General features: G+C 27.9%; 2 protein-coding genes across 3 annotated transcripts; one reads left to right on the plus strand and one right to left on the minus strand.

Annotated features, from left to right (window-relative positions):
• Window positions 1-204: 204 nt before the first annotated feature.
• LOC143144259 (alpha-ketoglutarate-dependent dioxygenase alkB homolog 4) lies at window positions 205-8,262 on the plus strand. Of its 2 annotated transcripts, XM_076306510.1 has the most exons (6): window positions 205-559; window positions 649-784; window positions 2,369-2,494; window positions 5,253-5,345; window positions 6,811-7,241; window positions 7,852-8,262. In XM_076306510.1, exons 2-6 carry the CDS (start codon window positions 683-685, stop codon window positions 8,000-8,002), a joined length of 903 nt encoding a protein of 300 aa, XP_076162625.1. In that variant the 5' UTR covers window positions 205-559; window positions 649-682; the 3' UTR covers window positions 8,003-8,262. The 2 variants fall into 2 exon arrangements, with proteins under 2 accessions (XP_076162625.1, XP_076162624.1); XM_076306509.1 differs by lacking the exon at window positions 205-559 and having other exon boundaries at window positions 571-784.
• LOC143144261 (23 kDa integral membrane protein-like) lies at window positions 8,217-17,623 on the minus strand. The gene is made up of 5 exons (XM_076306511.1): window positions 17,061-17,623; window positions 12,178-12,366; window positions 10,506-10,676; window positions 10,008-10,217; window positions 8,217-9,626 (listed from the first exon to the last, which is right to left on the minus strand). The coding sequence occupies exons 1-5, from the start codon at window positions 17,133-17,135 to the stop codon at window positions 9,438-9,440; spliced, it is 834 nt and encodes a 277-aa protein (XP_076162626.1). The 5' UTR covers window positions 17,136-17,623; the 3' UTR covers window positions 8,217-9,437.
• Between the last annotated feature and the right edge of the window lie 5,969 nt (window positions 17,624-23,592).

Genomic DNA, 23,592 nt, shown 5'->3' on the forward strand with positions numbered 1-23,592 from the left:
TTTTTTGTTGTTACTAACATGTAATTTTGTATGTAGTAATGTTTACGTGAAAAGATTGGCATGCTTGCAAAGAACAATGTAAATAGGGTAAAGATAGGACAGAGTGGGGAATCCTTAGAATGGCTTACTTTGGAAATAACAGATATTTTACATCTGTATGCATTTTTCCTTCATCACAAAGAATATTCTAAACGATATAACGTATTTTTTATTCAAATCTTCAGTCAAATTCGCTTAAAATTTGGGAGTAACAAAAGTCCTTATGTCCAAATCTGTATCACCTAGCTCGAAGATTTTTTCACCGTCACATTAGTTTCACCAGAAAGAATGTTTTTGGTTAAACAATGATTCAAACAAAAAACCGATTATCAGAAGCTATCCTAAATAAATTATTATTTTTAAATAGTTTGGATAATAGATTTTAGTAATGATAAACTAAACTTTGAGAGCAATAATATATGAATATTAATATATAAAAATATGTAACATTAATGTATCAATTTTTGTCTTTACTACTCTTTACTACTCTGATTTTAATCAATGGCATCTTTAGAATATGGTGACTTTTCCTTTAAATTCATTTGACTCGTAAAGTAAACTTATTTACAGAAGCGATTCATAATAGTGATTCAGTAAACTTTCTTTTAGTAATCATTAAAGTCACTGATTAATTTCTCATTAAATGGAGACAGTTCGACCTTGTGGTTGCAAAGGAATAAGATCGTGTCTCGTCTGTGAGAAGAAATATAAAATAACTAAACCCGATCTCAAAATTCAATTAAAGGTTAGATTTCATTAAGAGTTTAAAGATTACAATTTCTTACTAAAAATATTTAGAGTAATTGTTTGTTTGTTGCATAAACTTAAACTCTTCATTAGTCAACATAAAAATGTTTTTATTTTCAGTTTTTTATCATAGTATTTTGATCGTTTTCAATGATAAATGAAAATATAACCTAAGTTCATATAAAAAATTCTTTTACTAATAAAAATGATACTAAACTGTCTACTGAGTGGTTAAAATAACAAAAATTGTTCATATAGACAAAAAGAGTTGAATTCTTACAAAAGAAAAAATATATGTATTTACAATGATAATAGTAATATAATTTGGTAAGTATTTTCTCATATCATTTTAAGTTATATTTTTATATATCACTAAAATGGGCCAACATATTGTGGTCGGAAACTATGAAAAGAAAGACATATTTATTCAAATAAATGAAGAGTTCAATTCTTCTTTATTCAATAAATTATAATTAATCTGCTAATTCTCATTTTTCATTTATATTCTATACAAGGTATCCTGCAAGGTATGCAACAAACTTTTGTAATATATTTAATATCTATAATATTAAGCCTATCTTCACATTTTTACTTGACTATTTGACTAATCTATTAAGAAAATTATATATTACAAACACAGTAATAAAAGAGTATTGCAATAAAAAGAACATAGATAAAAATTGTAAATTTAGTTCAGTAAGTCTTCAAATTACACAAATTTGTACATATGCATTTGTGCCTTCACCTGTATCCTTGCATATATTTTGTTCATATTGAAGATTATAAACCAAATGTATGATCAGTTCAATCAGGTATTGTTAGTTGTAGTGCATCAAGCATTAGTTAATCTTAGAGAGGTCTGTGATTAATCAAAAATCTCTTCACACTATCCATATTCATTTTATTAATATTATATTATTTTCAATTTTGGACTGATTTACTATATCTTCTTTTTGACATTACTTAAAAATAAGTGGAAATAGATTTATAGTATAGTACAATACATAATTATAGCATCACTGTTATTTTCAAGTGTTTCAGATTTTTTTAGTAAAAGTACAAAACATTACATCACACAAGTTAATAGGCTATAATAACTAATAAATTTTAAAAAACCTTTATCTATTTCTTGATGAGTGCAAGAAGATATATATGTTAATGATTTATTATATTCCACTAATGTTCCACTGAATATGTTAGTAAATTGAGATGGATAAAAAAAATGGATTGTTAGTTATGGGTAAGATAATTAACGAGCTCTTTGAGGGTTGCTTTTGACGTGTCAACAAAATATGATGTTTGATTCTTTATTTAGTAATTTATGCTAATGTTGTGTTATGATCGAAATAACATATGTCATATGGTTACAAGTGGTGTCAGAAGTAAATAATTAGGTTTTTTGTTTCAAATTTAAGGCAGTAACTACATATATAACAATCTTTTTTTTGAAGTGGTTCATAACTACTTGTTTAATATAGTACTTTGTTTTAATTATTAAATTCAATTTGCATATAAGAATTTCTATATATTATTTTATATTATATTTTTAACCATTTTAAGTTATAACAATTTGATATTTCAGAAATATTCCAGCTATGTTTACTGTCCATGTTGCAACTACTGTTGGCCTGGGTGGAATAGTGATTTTTACACAAATTTCCCGAATCATCAAGGAAAGTCATTAGAATTTCCTGGTGTTTATATTAAGGTATTTATTGTATTTGATATTTAAGAAATTGTTTACTTTGAGATTCATTTAAATTATTCATTTAAATAAAGGTAATCATTATAAATACTTTTCTTGCGATCTTGCAAACATTTCCTTTATAGCGTTAACTTCCATTTTTCCTGACGATCCTATATGGTTGACAGAACATTCTTTTACATGGATCTTTTCCATTATAATCTTTAATAAGAGTAGAAACTCTAATGAACAAAGAAAATCCTCATCTTTGCCAAGTTCCATTGGAGGAGACTGTAAATTTTAGACTATTTCCCTTTTCTTCAAAACTCTTGCGAGTAATAAAACATTGCTCAGGAAGCAATACTTTTGTTTCATGTAGTGCTTCCCCATCTCATATATTTTTATTACTTAATTAATAGTATAAAAAGAAACACGTTATAGTTTTACAGTCCTTCATATCTCATTCCCAACTATCTAGAAAATGAGCCCTCTCCCCATCAAAATGAAAACTCTAAACATTAATTTTAATTTAGCATATCGACTTATTCGTATTTTGCCATACCGTTGTGACGGATTACAGTATTGTCTCGTTACAGATCGTCCACTTGGAAGACAAGCACGACTTACAATGAATCAGCCCTCCATTTTGTAGTTCTTCTGTTCTTTGCTGCGGCGAGTGTAGCAAACTGCTAGTGAGCGAGACAGCGCATGATGACGATAAATCATAAAAGACTGCTCGAGTTTCAGCAGCTTTGATTGTACAGGAAAAAGTATTCAAAATAGAAAATGAAATTGGGATATCGCCTTTATTCAATGATAGTAGGGGCTGGTTAATGAAATTTAAAGATCGTCACTATATAAGATCAATAGTTATCAAAGCCATCAAAAACTCTAGCAAACCTTATGGTTTGCTGCCGTCATGTGCTCTCTCGCACTCGCAGTAGTTTGTCATACTCACCGCGGCAACTATAAAAGCAATGGAGGGGATAAAGAGACTACTTACAACGAAATATAAATGACAATCTATAACGAAGCAATACTGTACTCTTATTTCATATAACTTCCTGGAAACATCTCAGTATAAATTCAGTGAAATGATGACAATGCTCGATCGAAATATTATTCCTTTTCTCTTGTATAGTAGCATTGAGTTCATCTAAATTCTTAGGATTTTTTATTTTATGTATTTGTCGACATCAATCCATAACATCTCAATAGGATTAAGGTCTGACGATTGAGAGAGACATGGTAATAATGTTACATTTCGTTACATGCGTCATACGCATTGGGGTTTTTCTCTGCTCGTAATTTTCCAACGAATTAGATTAGTCGTCCCTAGTCGAATTACACGCATTTTTATTGTTAGCTAAGACGCTCATATATCCAGGGTGAATCTTTCGTTATTAGACTCCAGAGGAGTATCGCCGTCTTATTCTATTTCTCTCTTACAAATGTAACCGTTTCCGATTCAGTACTCGTCGTCGTCGACCAACCGCTGACATAACAGCAACACTGACCTTCTCATCGACGAATCATTATATACAAATATGGGTTTGTCACTGAAATGTTTAGATGGTGGCACCGATTTTGAAGTTTACTGGCGAAAGAATCACCCTATACAAGTCTATCGCGTGATGAATGTCATAAAAGAGAGATATTGAAACAGAGTGAGATAAAGCGATAACGAGTAACGAATCAAATGCATTGGCGTAAATATAGTCCCGGAATATTAATTAGCAGCAAACCAACAAAATTTTCATACCTTTCATAATATGTATAAACCCGATAAATTGTATGTAATGATGCCTTATTAACACTTTACTTTCTAACACCCTACTTGAAAGTGTATTATACTTTTGTTCAGATTTGTATTAAAGTTACTCTTAATTTTATAAATATATATGAGGAATTTTCTTATGCAATAAGATCCTCATACCCTCAATTTTATATATTTCTCGGGAATCTGGAGATTATCTCCTATGTAATACAATATGCATTGCTTAGTAAAGTCTTCTTGATGTGAAGATCCCTAGTAGAAATTAAGTGAAGTAAAGGCCTAGTCTTCTTGCTTCTCTCTTGTTCAGTTTGTAGAGACTTAACAACTTACGATCTTTGCATAGTATTATGTATATTGTAAGGGGAAGGAATGCTTGGAAGGGGAGTAGACACATGAGGAGTCAATGCCCTGCCCAGCATTTCTCTACAAGTATTATCCAATATATATTGCAAATAAAAATTCGTATTGAACAGTATACACAACGATTACTATCTTTTAATATATTGGATATACAACTTGGTTAACTTCATTATTTCCAATGTTTGTAGATTGCTTCTAATTTGTTTTCATTGAATAATTTGATTGGGAAAGGTCTAAAAACTGATTATATTACATTTTTTATAAGTGGTTTAATGCCAATATTTTTAAATTTACCTTTAAGTTTTTAAATAAAACCCTATGATTTGTTGGTATCTTTTAGTAGGTACATATACGAACTCAAGAAGTAATACTTAAAAATTTTGTTTGTTACCAAAACTAAAGTTACAATGAGAGAATTATTCAAGCGGAATACTACACAATACTATATGTTCTTCAGTGTTTTTATAAGATTAATAGTAGTCGTTATAATTATCAATTGTGTGATTTTTCAAGACATTCAAGACAAAAACAAATTTGAATTGGTCCATTAATGTAGAAAATAATTACAATAATCAAATTATGTAATACATCCAATATAGTTATGATTTACAGAAATAAAACATTATATATTTTGTATGTAAATAGCTAAATTTCCTGAATTCTAATGACATTGCTTTATTGGTGAAAGCACTGGATGATATACCTTGGGAAGTTTCTCAGAGTGGAAGAAGAAAACAGGTATTTTCAACAAAGTAATTCATATACTATAGGGTAACTGCACATAATATAAAGTGCCCAATTTCAAAAACTTACTAAACATAGATAAATGGTTTTCCTTTTTGAATAAAATCAACATATAAATAGCGGTAAATATTAAGTAAATATAAATGTAGTTAAATAATCATATTGTAAGAAACGTTATTTAAATGGTATGCAAAGTCTGATTTTTTCATACCAAAGTTTATTGAGAAAACAGGTAAACTGTAATTTGGTGTAACACATGCAAAGGTGCGAACTTAAATAAAGGGAAAAAAGTAGAATGTAGTTAAAAGTAATTAAAGACAGCAGTACACCTCGTTTCAGTTAAACGAGTGGTACATTTCGTTAATTGATCATAATAACAGATCGCGTGGCTCGCTTACTGTAACTAAAAATTATTCAAATTACATCGTGTTTAGTCTTATTATCATCAGAAAAATCTCATTAATATGTTATAAATATTTTTATGAGAATAAAACCAAACATTTTTCAATTTCATTTTTTATTAATTCCGTAGTCTTTAAATGTTAGTCAGTAACTTCTTACAAAGTAACAGTCAAGACTTGTATATATTACACTTCACTGGTTCAAGCGAAATTCTCCCCGATGGTACGGCTAGAGCGACGATCATGCAACGAGATAAATCTGGCAATTACACAACAAAATATTAATGTACATACTCCTAAAATGTCTGGATAGAATTTGAACTCGAGATCTCATTATTACAGTCCAATATGTTTAACCTGTAGCTATTACACTACAACTGTTAAAAGTTCTTTCGACTGCAACGCAGTTAAACAGAACTTCATAATAGAAAATTCAATTTTTTGTTGATCCTAAAATAAAAATATTGTTTTTATTTTACAAATTTTGAAATTTTAATGTTTAAAGTCATGTTGATTTAACTTTGGCTGAACAATAACCGATAATGTTCTAGTATTTGTTTATACAAATGTATACCTACATTTTATGCTTATAAGTTTTATATAAAAAGTGCTTGTCCCATTTGTAACTTCAAAGAAAAATGAACATACGTAATAATGAATTATCTAAAAATACTTGTGAGTGTACCTTTACTACAAACTTTAATTATTCAGATAGTTTTGAGCATTATCAAGTACAAAAATATTTCACTTTCAATGATGGATTTCCAATTGAAGCTTAAAAGTCAATATACATATATGTTTAGCTGCCTTTTGTCTATGTAGAAGTAATTCAGTTGAAAGTAAAATCTGTCATTTATCTCTCAAAATCTAGCATTATGCCATATTACATGCATTTACCCTATCTATTATTAAAATAACTAATCAAATCTGAAAATAATAGATACTAGTTACTGATATATAATATTTATTTAAAGAAATAAATGTATTTTGCAAGTACTCAAATTTTGTTAAAAGAAAACAAAGATTAAATAATTGAAAACATAATTTTATAAATTCAGAACTTCGGTCCAAAATGCAATTTCAAGAAGAGAAAACTTCGTTTGGGTTCTTTCAATGGTTTCCCAGAATCTACCCATTTTGTGCAACAGAAATTTTTGGAAGTGCCTATACTTAAGGATTTCCAAACAGTAGAGCAATGTACTTTAGAGTATGACCCACTACGAGGAGCTTCGATAGATCCACATATTGATGATTGCTGGGTTTGGGGTGAACGAATAGTTACTGTTAATGTTATGGGCAATTCAATTCTAACAATGATTCCTTATTATGGTCCAGATACCAAATATAATTTGAAAAGCATTGCCGAATATTCTACAACATGTGAAAACATGAAGTTTGATGTAAGGAATGAAAATGAAAAGATTCAAGACAAAGTTATAAGATTACCAATGCCAGAGGGATCTCTTATGGTTCTTTATGGTGCTGCAAGGTAAAAGAGTTTTTTATGGATTATGAATAACAAATAAAAATTGCTACAATTATACATATATAAATAATATTGCGTTTAAGGTTTAAATTGATCATTTGTAGCATGTAATGTTTAAATAATCGTTCAAAACAATTATTTGCACATGACTTCTGATATATAATATGAGTTACATATAATACCTAATACACAAAATAAACAAAAGCAGATCTAGTATGAAACTCTCATGCAAAAAGGACCTCCCAAAGTTCCTAACTTATTGATTTTTTACTTTAACTATTATCCAGAAACATAAAAAGAAGTTTTTGTTTGTAAAAAGTTATATAGTTTATATAAATGACTTGATGTATTTCTACGTTTTTTAAAATTAAATATCTGTAATTTTAGTGTTAATGACGTGTAAATACTTTACTAAATTGAATGAAAAAGTAGAATGTTTTCATAAAACATTTCAGAATTAGAAAAGGCCTCTCAAAGTAATTAATTTTAAACCCTAATAAGTTTAAAACCGCCACTAAAAATGAGACATAATTAAAAGATTAATCAATTTTTTCATATTATTGCTTGTACATATTTATTGTTGCAACAATACTAAACTTAAAATTTTTTTTAGGTATCAGTGGGAACATTGTGTTCTAAGAGAAGATATAAAATCGCGACGAATTTGTTTAGCTTATCGTGAATTAACACCTCCTTATTTAAATAATTCATCAAGGAATAAAGAAATTGAGGAACTTTTACAGAGAGCTTCGACTTTTCAATGAAATTGCAAACTAAAATTTGGAAGCAATTTTTTGCAATAAAATGTATAAAGTCTTAATTTTAAAATATTTAATTATTCATTTCATTCTATGTATATTACAGAAATACATGCAACACTTTTATGTACATCTACAATTGCAATTTTATATAAATATTACATATCTGTAATTGGAACATATATTTTTATCATGGAGAGTTCCAAAGTTACAACTCTTATTTTTAAATGGACTTTTGTACACTAATAGGCCTTGAAATAATGAAGTTCCTGATATATAGTTTTATTATATGTAGGTGGTTAGTAATTTAGAATATATTTAAAATTATGGTTTTGAGTAGAAATCTATAGACCATATTGACAAATAAGTATGTGTTACAACTGGTACAAATATATGCTTACTAGAATAGTACTCTTTTTGTATTTAATATATTTGATTTTCATTTCAGAGTATGTTGTGTTAAATTAAATTATTACTTTCATTATATAATCTTTGCAATTGTTAGGTGATGTTTCTCGTGAGAACCTGACATACATAGAAATTTTGCAGAAATTTGTTTGCAGATAAGCATATAATCCAGTTCAAAACATTCTACAAAAAGTACAAATTATGTTAGGTACATTTTACAACCACAGCAAAAATATATTATAAAGATTTGAATGTAAAATTCTTGGGGTCTCGTATTTGCAGCATTATTACTGTTGCTTAATTGTAAAAAAATATATTGTTGCAAAAATAGGTCTTTTGTAAGTTGTTCAGTGTTTAAATATTAATCCACTTCATGTAACTAATAATAAACATTATTTAAGCTCGCGAAAAAATTACACTAAAAGTATTGATTACATTTAATTCATATTTTCAAATTTTAAAGCATATATAATAAAAACAATTTAGCATGAAAAAAATAATACATAAAGCATATATACCAATAGGAATTAAGGTCAAATACAATACCAGTAGAATCCTAACAAACATGTACTTATACGTCATACACTTATTTGTCAATGTAACTTATAGAGCAAACAACTGTAATATTAAATATATTCTAAACTATTAAGGTGTAAAATCATATATTGTTAGCTTCAGTATTTCAAGTCTTATCGCTGTGCAAAAGCATGTAAAATGAGTGTTAAATCTTGGAACTTCTTGTAAAGCTTTGAAGGTACAAAGACTACAAAATGTTTCTGAAAGCATTTTAAAAAAAATAAAGTTTTAAATGTGAAACACACAAATTGAGGTGAATTTCATATAAAAAAAAGAAAAAGAGTGGAAGGATATAAAAAATATTTTTCAATGAATTGGTTATATATACTATCCTTTAGAACTCCAAAAGGTAGAGTGAGATTGAGACATAAAAAGTTTAAAAACACTAAAATAAAATATTTATGGCAAATTATTAAATAAAAAATTAATTCATTAGAAATGTACAAGAAGAAGAATTCTACGTATTCTTTAAAGGATCAGAAGGAGACATGTAAACAACAGGAAAAGTAGTAAAAGGGTCAGATTTTCCTAATGGTTGATATCCATTGACCAAGCTTTCTCTTAGTTCCCATCTACGTCGCTCTCTTTCTGTTTTTTGTCTTCTAATTGCTCGGCCCAACATACAGGCAAACATTATTCCAGTTAACTGAAAATAAAAAAAATTAAAATTAGCAACTTTTTTTAAATTTAAAGATTATGAAAATTACATTACTATTTGATTTAAATTAAGAAAAGAAAAGAAAAAATAAAGAAAAAAGGAATATGATGGTTGTTTCTTTGTTTTTCATTAATTTAATCGCATTTATTAAAAAGCAAGAATAAACTAATTTTTTGTTAGATTGAAAAATGTATAGTCAATTTTGAATTAATAAAAAAATGTTTGAAAGATTGGGAGATTGAAAATTTCTTTGGAAATCTTAATTAAAATCTTGTTACATTACATTTTTAGTGCATTAAGTTGTTTGAATTAATTATATGGTTCTTTTCATACAATAGTTAAATCAAAGTAAATAAAGTAAGTGTAAACCTGAATAAGAGCAATGGCTACAGCTCCAGTAGCAATATAGAGTGCACTTCTGTGAACAATAAGTGAAAGTTGTGTAATACATCCAGTTTCATATGGATGACATATATGTTTATTAGCAAAAGTGGTACAACGTTGACAGGATTTTGGTAGATCATTCTCTGTCGTAATGTTTGCCCAATCTTCATATCCATAATATCCACAACAATAAAGCTATATAAAATGCATTGTGTGATTATTGAATTATGAATTACTAGTAGCTACACAATATAACTTAAAATATACATAAAAATATGAAAATGTCATTTTTTTACTGTTAATAAATGTATATGTTAAGATGTACAAGCAGTAATCTTATTAAATATTACATAAAATATTTATTTTAGTTTCTATTAATTGTTAGAAACTTTAATTTAATTTCGTTTGTACTAGAAAATAAGCATTATACATTTCTGTGACATGGTCAATTATTTTTACATATAATAAGAATTGAAATATTACTCTTGACTGTAGAAAATCAATAGCATCTGTTGCTTCAGGTTCTTTTCCATATTGATGCATGGTGGTATTAATTTTTTCAGTTAAAAGACCTTTTATGTTATCCTGAAGAGCATAAGCTGCAATTGCAGCAGCTAACTCCATTATAAGAATTACCAAAAGTGATACTGCAAACTGTAAATATATTTATTTTTATTTGTTTTCTGTAAAATGAAATAATAAACTTATATTTTAAAAGATTATAAAAGACACAAAAGAAATTGATATCTAGAATATTTGTTATAAAATATAAACAAAAATTAACACTAAACCTATCATGACCGGTCATTTGATCGGTTAAATGATTTAAATCTTTTTGTAGTAATATTTTCTTGAAGACTCAATTTTGCAATTATAAAGTCGTTACAATGAAAAGTAATGCAAACATTGAATGACTTTAATTAAAAACGTAATGATACACGATCTAAAAGAACCGAGACAAAGGTGATGTTGATTTACGTCCAGAAGGAATATAACTCTGTGTTTATTTCCTCCTGTCTCGATTTTTATCATTGTTGCAAGATAAAAAACGGAAAGTTTGGTGCAAATTCATTGAAAACGATAAAAACTGTTATAACAGGACCATATATTACTATCGTTAAATAATTGTTTCCAACAAAAATAAGATATATATTCACTCAATGCATGTTCAATAAACCGAACAAATTTGATATAAAATTCTGGTTAGCGTACAATGCAAAGAGCAAATATATAATAAACAGCTTTCCATATTTGGGAAAAGATAAAAGGAGAGAACTTTTAGTTCCGCTTAGGGAGTTTATTACTCTGAAATTAGTAGAACCGTATACGGGGTATGGAAGAAATATAACCATGGACAATTTTTTTTTTACAAGCGTGTCAATAGCAACTAAACTTTTAGTAAAGAAAACTTCGATCGTTAGAACAATTCGCGTAAATAGAAGGGAGCTACCAAAATTGGTGAAACAGAAAAAGAACAATATGATACGTTTCTCAACAAATATATCGTTTAAATAATTGTACTCTGACAATTTACAAAGACAAACTAAATAAAAAAGTACTGATTTTTAGTTCAATATATAATTCCGTAGAAATTGAAGAAAATGATGTCCGAATACCAGAGATAATTAGATTATCTAATAGCACCAAATTCGGTGTAGATGTGATCAATTAAATGATCAGAAAATACACGGTAAAATCTAAATCTCTGAGATGACCTTTACAGATATTTTTCAATATCCTGAACTTAGCCAAGTTCAATGCTTGGGTCTTGTATAAAGAAATTATAGGAGAAGGAGTGTTGAGGCAAGAATTTTTATTTTAATTGGAAGAAGAACTTGCCATCAAATATCAAAAAGAGCAACAGGTAGGCAAAGAAAATCATGCAGTACTAGTCACAAATATAAGTACAAGTTTATGTGAACAGAAAACATGCCAGATCAAATATGGCAAATAAATATATAATAAGTGGTAGAAACTATATTTTTCACTGACAGATTGACTATTATCTTTATTCTATATTAAGAAATATAAGGTATTTTAAAGACCAGTCATTTGATCAGTTGCGATAGAAATAGATAAACTGAAATGTCTGTAGGTTTAGTGTTAACTAATATATAATAATTATATATCATAACATAAATTATAGAATGCTTACTACAAGAACCATACAGGTGCTTTCCTTAAGAGCTCCGCAACATCCTAAGAAAGCTATCACGAACACAAAAATTCCAACTACAATTAGAAGAGTTGCTGGAGAAAAGTAGCTTGTATCGAGGAAATGAGAGAAGTCGTCATAAACTGCATAAATGGTTGTTCCAACAGATATTATCATTATCCCTGTTAACTGTAATATTAATAAATTTATGAGACTTCAAAATCAACTTGAAAATTAATAAGACATTCAGATTATGAATAAAAAAAAAAATAGTCAATATATTTCTAATTTTATATAAAATTGTATTTAACATATAAATTATATAGAGTCAACTGAATTTGAAACTATTTTCAGATTTTGCATATAGATAACTTATCTAGAAACTTGATTGAATAAGTATTCTTTGTTTTGTATTTTTCTAACAATGAATTACAAATACCATTTAAAATTAATTCTAAATGTATAATGTTCATAAAATATATAAACAAATTCTTTAAACTTATTTAATCCTTGGTGATTATAATTAACTCATATTACTGAAAGACGATAGTGCCTTTTAATATAACTCTTGAAAGTTATTTATTACTATATTTTTTTAAATATTGCACAGTAGGAAAAAACATTTTAAATAAATGTTATTTGTTTTTAAACGAGTTACTTAGAAATTAATGATTCATGTGCTATTTGATTTAAAAAAATGAAGAATGGCATTCACGTATCCTCTGAAATGTTCATTTACAATGCCTTATGTCACATAAAAGACACCCGAGAACTCTATGATATCAAAGGAAGAATTTTAACTTCATTTCTACTTGCTATTGAAATAACAATTTGTAACACTTTATGTGAACCACCATGTATATGAAGGAGCATGAGCCCAAGAAAATGCATGTATGTGTATATGCATCTGATCCTGAAAGCGCAATGAAAGGAAAAGAAAGAAGATTAACAAGAGATGATCGGTGAGGGATCACAAGGAAAGACTGGGCATGGTAAAAGTTAGTCGTTATTCGGTAATTGATAATAAATATTAAACTGTTTTCTTTTTATTACATTTGTTTATTGTAAAACGTTAAATGTTCACTCTGTTGCTATTGTAATCATAATAGTATATGACTACTAATCATGAATATGCACAAAAATGAAACATGAATTGTATATTACATATAGTAATGTATAGTTGACTGCTGGTAAGTTGACAGTTGGAAGAAATGTGAGTTCAATTAGTTATAAGGTAAGTCAGTCTATTCAAGTACAAACATGGAATTGAATCATATGCTTTTTTATTATTGATCAAATTGTTCACATCTAGTAATTCAAATTTGTGGCATTGTGTGAATCTATGAAGTAAGCAGCTTATTCCTCTGGCCTCTGTGCCTTCTTAATTTTCAACTGACTCCTTGTTACTGTTGAATGTAATGCTGTATGCACATTTGTATGTACATTTATGTACTTTTATTAAAAACATAAATATGCATATTTTTGCATTGTTTTATGTCTTAATTATGTATATTTTTTTGCAATTCGTTGTAATTTTGTAAAATCAAGCACACGTTCCCAATATATTTTAACGAATATATTGAGAATTTAAAAAATGCAACACTTTACATATTATTTTACTAAAATATAAGAAACACCTATTTGTTTCATAAAACTATTCTACTATTCTAACTAGTCTTAACTTGTTTTTCCAATTAAAAATAACAAAAATAAATATACAATCATGCGGCAAAATATAGCCTCTTCTATATCGGATCTTAGTTTGTGTTTCTTCTAATAAAACCAAGAGTTATAGATATGAATTCAATTGTTAAGTTGTATAAAATACTTAACTGTAAAAGTTAACGATTCTGAGTCAATAACTTAAGAATGAGGAAATACAAGTACATATATCCAAAGTTACCGCGAAATTGTTAAAATTAAAAAACTTCAACTTAAATGCAGCATGGCTTCATTCCCTTGTTCAATCACACTGAAATTTCGTACGGATCAGTTTTTCATCAAGTATCATAATTCACAGAGGTGTGATAAAAGAAAATCGAAAGTCAAAAAATAAGTACCACGTTAATGTATACGGGTCAGTAACAAAGCATTGTAAAATTAATAGTGTAGACACGAGAATTTCGTCAAAAAAACATACATACAATGTACTTACTAAAGGTACGTTTTCACGCACAACTTTATAATGGTTATAACAAAATGTATGAAAAAGTTGCAAAAATTTGTAAATTTGTATATTTTATAAGTTTATAACAAATGTATGAAGAAGATATTAAATTATGCATATACACAAAAATAACTAGGTTTTCGAGCTTATAAAAAATTTGATTCGAAATTCGGTTTCCTGTAGTATTTCAAGCACTCGTCCGAAACCTGAGATTTCAAAAACATACACTTCTCTATACAATATTTAATGTGGAGTTTTCAAACTAAGTATTCTAATAATCTAGGACATTGCGAGGTATTTCAAATTTTCAAGGTTAACATCTATAAACATTGAAAACTTTTATCAAATACTTTTAAGTAATTTTCCATTTTTCTATTTAAGAATAAATAGTTATTAAATATTAAGTTGTTTGGTTTTGAGTATTTAATAAACAGAACTGTTAGGTATTTCTTTTGGCCTAGATGCATCGCGAAAGTATTGACGAGACGCTAACAATAACGACGCTATGACCAGAGACAAATTGAGAACCTTTGCAATAGTGTACATTACAAAAGACTTGTAGAACTATTTAATCCTAGAAATGAATCGTGATTTTGTTTTCTTTGATTAAATTTGTTGAAAGATACGAATAATTTTATAATCCCGTTAAACAAGTGTTAGTTGAATGCATGTCGTTTAAAAGGTATTTTTTTTTTATTTTGTACAAATGTTAGCGAGAGGAAGACAGTGGAATTCTGTTATCAATATCAAAGAGATTACAAGTTTATCTAAACTGATAAGATGAACCATTTACGTCTGCGAGACAACAGTTTTCTACTTTAATACCAATCACAGAAAGCAAGAATTTTCACGCACAGCAAAACACTAATGAATCTATTTTGTTAATTTTAATCTCTTGGCCGAAAGTAATGAAATAATAACTTCAATTAATGTATTAATGTACTACTTTAGAGAAAATGTACCTCTTATAGAAATTATATTTTATACGTTATTTTTAATTATTAATTTCTAATGTGTATTGCTATCATTCTTAACTCAATTTCAAGAAATATTAAATTGAGTCTAAAAAATATTTTTATATAAAAGAAAATACGAACGTTATTGTTTTGCTCTTACTTAATACAATATCCATTGATGTTCATTTATTCCGATAATTTCGCTTCGCATAGATTCATCAAACGTCAAATACCAATAATTTTCTTTCATATTTCTATCGCATACTTTCCCAGTTTAAAATTATTCCTCTTCAATTTGTTAGACGTTTCTCTTAAACTTCTTTAAGTAAAAATATAATGGAACTCCTGGTAAAAAAATGTGAAAAATTGCAAAGCATCGGTAGCCTGCGTCGTTGCAAGCCTTCTGCACGGTAATAATTCATCGGGATCTGACCTCGCCCAGCCGGTATCGATCCTGCTGCCTGTTCGGGCGATAGCATAGAGCTATGATCAGCGTTCATATCGAGAGTTGACCTAACTTGTTGAATCTCAGCACAAAGTATGGACATTCTCGTATTCTTTTGCTTTGGACAAAGAACAAAATCGACGTTGCTGCAATTGTCGTCACTGTCGGCCTTAACCCTATTTATTGTTCTGATTTTATTCCTTACAGCTTGATTGATATATTTATATATACGTATGCATATTTAGTATTTGTTTATTTGAACATATTTTTATTTATTTAAATAGTTTTACGGATAAATACTTGCTTTGATTCATTTCTATGTGGTACATTTTGCAAAACAGTTTAAGTTAACCATTTATCAGTTTTTCATATAAATATATATTGAAATTGATTTCATAGTTATTTATTTACTAATTTATCCATTATTATTTACGTTGCTCTTTATCTGTTTATATCACTGTTTTAAATAGTGTGTTAAAATAACTTAATCGAGTAGTTGAAGAATTGAACTGAACTGGAGATTATTCATATATAGAACAGTGTTTTGACTGAAAGAGGCCACCTATACCAAAAATATGTTTTTCTAATAAAACATATTAATGGTTTGGATAAAGTTTGAACAAATTAGAAGACGCTTATTAGAATAAAGTGTTTTCTATGACATTCCTTCCTCAAAACCTTTCAAATTGTATCATAAACATTTTTTATATCATTGAAAACAAAGTATATATTTATATGATCCCATTTGGCTAAAACACCATGTATATACACAAGTGATTTTAAATTGAATAGAACCTAGCAATTGTTAGTAAATGAATAAATAATTATTATTGGAGTACAATAACTCGATATGAGTAGATACTGATTGATATATTAGAATTCATTTATTAAGAATTACTACAAATTTTCTCTTTATTCAATTTCAAATCACATGTGTGTACGCTTAAATTGACAAATATTATAAAAGTACGGTTGAAGGAAGAGACAGATTATTTTTTAAGCAAATGCATAAATGGAAGAAATAATGGAAGTAAATACAGAAATGATCAAACAAACATTTGATGCATTTGACCAATACATGAAAATGATTTAACATTGATTATTGAGTCATAAGCAAGAAGTATGAGTACTTTTAATTGACGAAACTAATGATAACATACAATTGAACAAAATATAAAAATAGTAGCAGGATGAATAGATGTAAATCAATTAAGAATACGAATGGTAGATTGACTGTATGGAAAACGCATTTACGAAATATGATGCAATCTTCAGAAATCGAATGAAGAGAACATGAAAGAATGTGGTTACAGACCACAAAGAGGGAGTTAACAGCGCAAAGCAGATATTTGATGCAACGCAGGCCAACGTCAAGGTGCGTGGCAGCCATCTTGGTGTACGTTCTTCAAGGATCTTCTTGCACCCAGCTGCACTACAGAACAACACTACTCTTTCTCTCTTTCAAGCCGCGAGGAAGAACCGACTGAACGTTAAAAACACCTCAACTCGACTCGATATATCACATTATCTACTGATAAAGACGCACACATAGCAACGGTATACATGAAGGCGGATCTTTTTTTTTTGAAATAGTTTGACGCGTGGTTGAAGAGGTTATGCGCTGACAGGTGGTGGAATAGGTTAACCTTTTTCACGTGGTATCGAATAATTTATTTCGCGATCAGTAAACACCGAAAAGAAAAAAATAAATATACGGCGAACACCGGACACTTCACCTCACTTGCAAAATAAAACGTTTAATTTCTTATTTCAGTGTACAATTCAAAACTCTGTCGGTTAATGACTACGTCATAAAACAAAAGATATCCTTAGCCTGTACTCAAAACTATGTAGTTACTGGCGCGATGTGGGTAACTAAATTATTACCGCTACATACGTAACGCTACTTGGTAACACATGTTTTTATAAAAGACTTTGTTGTTTGCTTTCATCGTTCATTCGTCAGTCTACATCAGTTCCTACGAGAAATTGTCAATTATAATACATAATAATATTTGTAACACAAAAATAAAACGAATTATTTAAAAAAGAAAAATAAAGATTACTTCAACAAGTTTTACATAGAAACCCGAAATTTTAATATATTTTTAATATAATTGTCATTAAAGTCAAATTTGGTTCTAAACTTTCGTAATTTCGAATAATGCGAACAAAATCTGCATATATAGAATAATGAATCTTGAATGCTAACAATAATTCTCGTATCAGTTGGTGGCAAAAAAGAATGTATTATACCTTAGACTAGGTGTTTGCAACGATAAAGTTTTCTTATTGAATATGTAGTTTTCAGGATTGAAATGAAATTTTATCGCAAATACAGATCAAAAACATTTTAGTTACACATTATAGAATATAAATTTAAACGTGTATATACATACACGTTTTGCCAGTAATTACAATTACAAGGAAAATTTCTTAACAAATATGTTACAAAACAAACATCCTAAAACGATCAATTATCTTAAATGTATGTACATACATATGTATATACGGCGCAGGTGCTGAAATTTGTATAGCTTGTCGATTATGCAAAGTATATTGTATTTTACACGAAAGCTGGTTTTAGTTTTATTATCGTACACACATTATTGTCCTGAAATCTGAAATCTGAAATTATGTATAATAATAACACAAGAATAGTTAAATTAATTGTTATATTTACCATGTTTAATTAGATTTACGAATTGTACAAGTATGTATTATTACGTCACTTTTAATAATAGATATTTGAAGTTTATGAAACTTATAGCAAATTAAATAAGTTTTCAAATTACTTTTAAATTAAAGGGTGATTTGAAGCACGAAAAAAGTATATACTTTTCTGTTTAATCAAATTATTTTAGGTACATGTAGATACTTACATCATAAAAGCATACATTTTTTTGATTGTCATTAAGCATACATTAATAATAAGATTTACTTTCGTTTTCATAGAAAGTAAACAAATATTTAAATTGTTTGGAATCTCATCTATTTGTCATTGTTAACTTAGACAATGGTCGAAAATAACCGTTTTTGATACTTCTAGGAAAAAAAAAAGTAATATAAGATGTACCTATATGGTGTATGCGAAATCTGAGAGCAATAGTTGTTTAAGTGATATGTAATGGGAAAATTCTAATAAATACGCGTAAACGTTGGAATATCATGGCGATATTTGTATAATACGAATATAGGTACGAATAATAGGTACGAATAATAGGTACAATTCGTATAATTTGTGTGTATATATGTACATAACTATTTAGTAAATCGTTCCGAAAGTTTGTGGGAGATTGTATGTTTAACATAAATGAGAGACTATAAAACTATTGCAATAAACAATTTATTTTCATTCATTATGTAATGCTATTTTATGCAATGACTCTTTCGAATGTTATGGAATAATGTTTTCCTTAATTACCAACGATCTGCGCTGCCACTAATAACACAATACCGTGAATACTATGAATTTACTAATATATCCTATCATCAATATAGGTATTTTACAAAATTAAATGTAAATTTATCTAACAAAAGTAATGCATATTACAATTTCATTATAATTTAGAGGAAAAGTTGCGTAAAAAGAACAATACTTATTAAATAAGTATATTATTTAATAAAAATGTTGTATTAAAGTGTAAAATGGAAAAAATTATGTACAATATTTTACATATATAGTTTTGTATATTCGTATTATATATGTTCGTTAAAATCAATTCAGCTTGTAATTTCTTTTATATTAAGATGTTATAATACTTAATTACATTATAGAATAGAAAACTGATTAGCATTTTTAATGCACATTCTTTACAACACACGGTTCAATTTATAGAGAAATAGTAAACTTGAAATATGAATATATTGCTTCCAGTGAATTTGAAATAATTACTATAAAAATGACTTAAATGAAAATATTTAAATAAAAAGCACTTTTTCAAATGTTAATTAACTATAATAGAACTACACTAAAAATTTATTATAATTAAAGTACTTGGTTAATTTACATATCTATGAAAATTTGTGGTTCATCAAGGCGTTAAATAGTTCCTTTTTATTTGAAGAATTAAAATCTTTTTAAATCTAAATTTTTATAAATTGCTTTTAAGAAGGAAATTTTCTTAATTATTGTTTCCAAAAAATCATTTTTAAAAGTCACATTGTTGACTAACTACTGATCTACAATATTTACCATTAGGAGCCTCGAGATGTTCGACACTGGAACATCGATCAGTTGCTACGCCTATGCGTAAAAATACAGAATATGACTCACTCGTATCATCGTGTGGGTAATTGAGCACACGTTCATTATTCATACGCGAGAAAGTATTACGAGGCATGGTAAACTTTACTTCGGATCAAGTATCGTTTCTTTGCTTAAATATTAGTGTTTAATATTATTTGAATGTTAAATATAAATTCATTTGATTCGATATTCGGTTCGACTGGTTTATGCAATATTTGTATTCGCAATTCTATAGCAATTTATACAATTGAACATTTAAATCTTTGTGAATGGGACATTTAAGCCCATTCGATTCTATTAGACGAAGTAAAAAGAATGTATGGCTGAAAATTTAACTTACTTTAAAAACACTATGTATTATTAATAAAATTTATCAATTAATGTATGATGTATGTATCTACAATTCGAGTAATGTAATATAAATTTGTTCAATTAATTAACGTATTTGTGAACAAATTCAGTTTTACAGACTTTTATGGTATATATTTCAAAACAATTACTTAATAATTTCCCATTTAATATATCAGTTGTAGCAGATGGGTTTGTAGTGATTTGAAAGTGGTGAAAGTTGAATACTAGTTATCGGTTAGTTCACTAGTTATCGGGTAAATATTAAACGTGTTTCTTTTTGTTCTTTGTGTAAATTTTCTATGTTAAAAAGAATGAATTGTTCATGTTTCTAAACTTTAAAAGAATATTTTTCTCTAATATTGTTATTTTTACGTTAATATGATAATCATATTTTGGTTTCTGTACTTGTATATGCATCATGACTCCCACAGATCCTTTTAATTCGGTATTTCTCAAAGTGTGCTCTGCGTGACTCCGGGGCTCCACGGAAACTCATTCAGGGGCTTTTCGAGGTCAAGATCATTTTTATAATTTAGAGAATTATCATTACTGAGTATAGCGAAGGATGTATTTAAAAATTGTTACACTTAGAAAGTATACTTTTGATTAAATATAATGTTTTTAATATCTTTGAAAACCAATTTGATATAATATTTTCAAACATTTGACGATATTTCACAAATTTTCGAAACACTTTTTCTTCTCAAACATTTTATAATAAAATCATAAATTTGAAATAAAAAGAAGGTATTGCTAAACAAAAAGACAGGTCCAGTATACATACGTACAAAATACAACCTTATAGAGAATATTTCTCATACCAAGATACATGATACCTTCTGGAGTAATATATTTTCAACATGATAAATTTGTGGGAATCAATTGAATTATAATAAGTATTCAGTTGAATTCAATGTAAGCGGATTCGATTGATCCTTTGCGTTTGGGATACACCATGGTTCTTTTTGTATAATAAAAGTGAGCGAAAATTAAACAAATTCGGCATATCTACAGGTGAAGGACCTTACATCGTTTCCAAGTTATTCCATGCCTAATCGGACACTATCTGATGTAGAGTTTTAGAGTTGACTAAAATTTGAATATGTTATAGACTTTAGTAATACAGTCTATATCAACAGATTTTTGAAAATTGAAAAAATTGTTTTTACAACTCTTTAAAAAATAGGGCTAACTTTTGTTTAATAATATTATAACTGTTGAATTGATTATTGGATAAGGGTAAGATTTTATATGTTTACATTGAAAGAGAAAAACTATCCAATAAAAATTACTTTGAGTTGAACAAAAATTTGTTTTATACTTTTATTTACAATTTTTTAAAAAAGTCATTCGTTTTCCAATAGTTAGAGAAAATGAAAACATCTCACAAAGAATTGAGAATATAGTCCTATTTATTTTATTTATAGATTAATTTTTAAAAATGTTGACATTTTAAAATTAATCCTGTGAGTATTAATTCGAAAGGGAAATAACAACAACGTGCAGGATTGAGAATATTGAACAACTTTTCTCTATATTTTTGAAAAGTTTAAGTATTTATGTATTTAAAAGTATTATCTTACAATTTTATATCGAAATTCAAAAAAATGACGTAGTTATAGAATATTTTTCAGAGCCTGTCAGATTGCTTAACTACTGTGCAGAACTGAGGTGATTAGCGAGACAACACAAACGCAAGAGGGACAGATCGCTCGCTCCGCCGAATTCTACCACTGACAATGAAACTTTTGTAACTCATTGCTTTAAGTCCTTGATGAAACATGTAGGTACTAACAGCGCTCATCTAGAATCATATCACTTCGTGAGAGGTCAATTATCGTCAAAATATAGACCGATGGTACAGCACGTAGAAAAAGTATAATTTCTCAAAAAGTGCAAAAAAGTTGCAATTTTTTCTCCTCCTAGTATTAAAGTTAAATAAATTATCAATATTTAAAAAAAAAAGATTATTCTGAGACACACTGGAAACATAACCAGATATAAGGCGTAGCTCTAAAAATGTAAAGATATCTGAGTAACCATAAAATGATAAAATATTATTACTTATGCCTGATAACACATAATAAGCAATTTACTTTACAGAAGTTCATATAATAAGAAACAACTAATTATTTGAACGTATAGTACAAGTATTTGCTTGTAAAATGAAAATATGATAGCTGTACTCAAACGCTTTTGAGTGTTATGTAACTACACGAATTTTGTTGTGAATATGTATGTAAATAATTTCATAACAAGTGGACGAAGCTGCGTAAGGGGTCCTAGGAAAAATTAACTTGTCACATTGACATTATTGCATTGAATATAGTTGTCAGAAAGACAAAAAGAAAGAAAATAATTAAATTATAAGAGTTGTACTACTACTGAAAACATAAAGAATGTTTTGAAGCAGAACTTTTTTTATCTACAAATTTGACTCTTTTTTTTTGAATTTAACAAAATATAATAATCATAAGTAACATTTTCAAAGTTCCAGTAGTAAAGAGACATTTGTTGACTATACACATCATATGTTCGAATCGATTGGAACAGTAATTCTCGAGATATTCTGCCATCTTGGTGAAAAGATACACTTTCAAGAAAAACACGTTTTAAGTTTTTAGCTCGCAATGGTCGCGTCTTAGCGAAGTTTCATTGGTTGCGGTGTTGTCACTGCATGATGTTAACCACACTTTACTTTCTCCATTCTCTGGATCCTACGTGTCTTCGTTTATCTACAACGTTACAAGATATACTTTTGTTTGAGAAAGTAACAATACAACGTACGTACAACGTTATTTCCAGAATTACGGCACCTATACCTTTTATTGCACATCATTTATTATACAGTAAGTCAATAAATTAATGACACACATAAAGAGTAACAGGAATACGGAAAGTAAAAGAAATAATAAAATATCTTTTTATGCTTTTTATTTAAAAAATACAATGTTCAAATTATGAACTTATAATTCTAAGAAAAAAAAACAATAATGTAATATGTTGAAAAAAAGGAAAACCATTCCACACATCAATTGACCTTACAAACTTATTAGCACACCTAATACATATATGTATATTATACGAAAAACAATTGCTTCGTTCGGTTTCGATCTTTTTTTGTTTTTTTCACTATTTCTTACATTCATTGCCAGTAGAATGCATAACAAATAATATAATGGAACAATATATTTTAGTAACGTACTATTATGACGAGAAAAAAGATACCAGTTTAGGTATAAGAGAT

The sequence above is a fragment of the Ptiloglossa arizonensis genome, chromosome 3, assembly GCF_051014685.1.
Source record: "Ptiloglossa arizonensis isolate GNS036 chromosome 3, iyPtiAriz1_principal, whole genome shotgun sequence".
Taxonomy (NCBI): domain Eukaryota; kingdom Metazoa; phylum Arthropoda; class Insecta; order Hymenoptera; family Colletidae; genus Ptiloglossa; species Ptiloglossa arizonensis.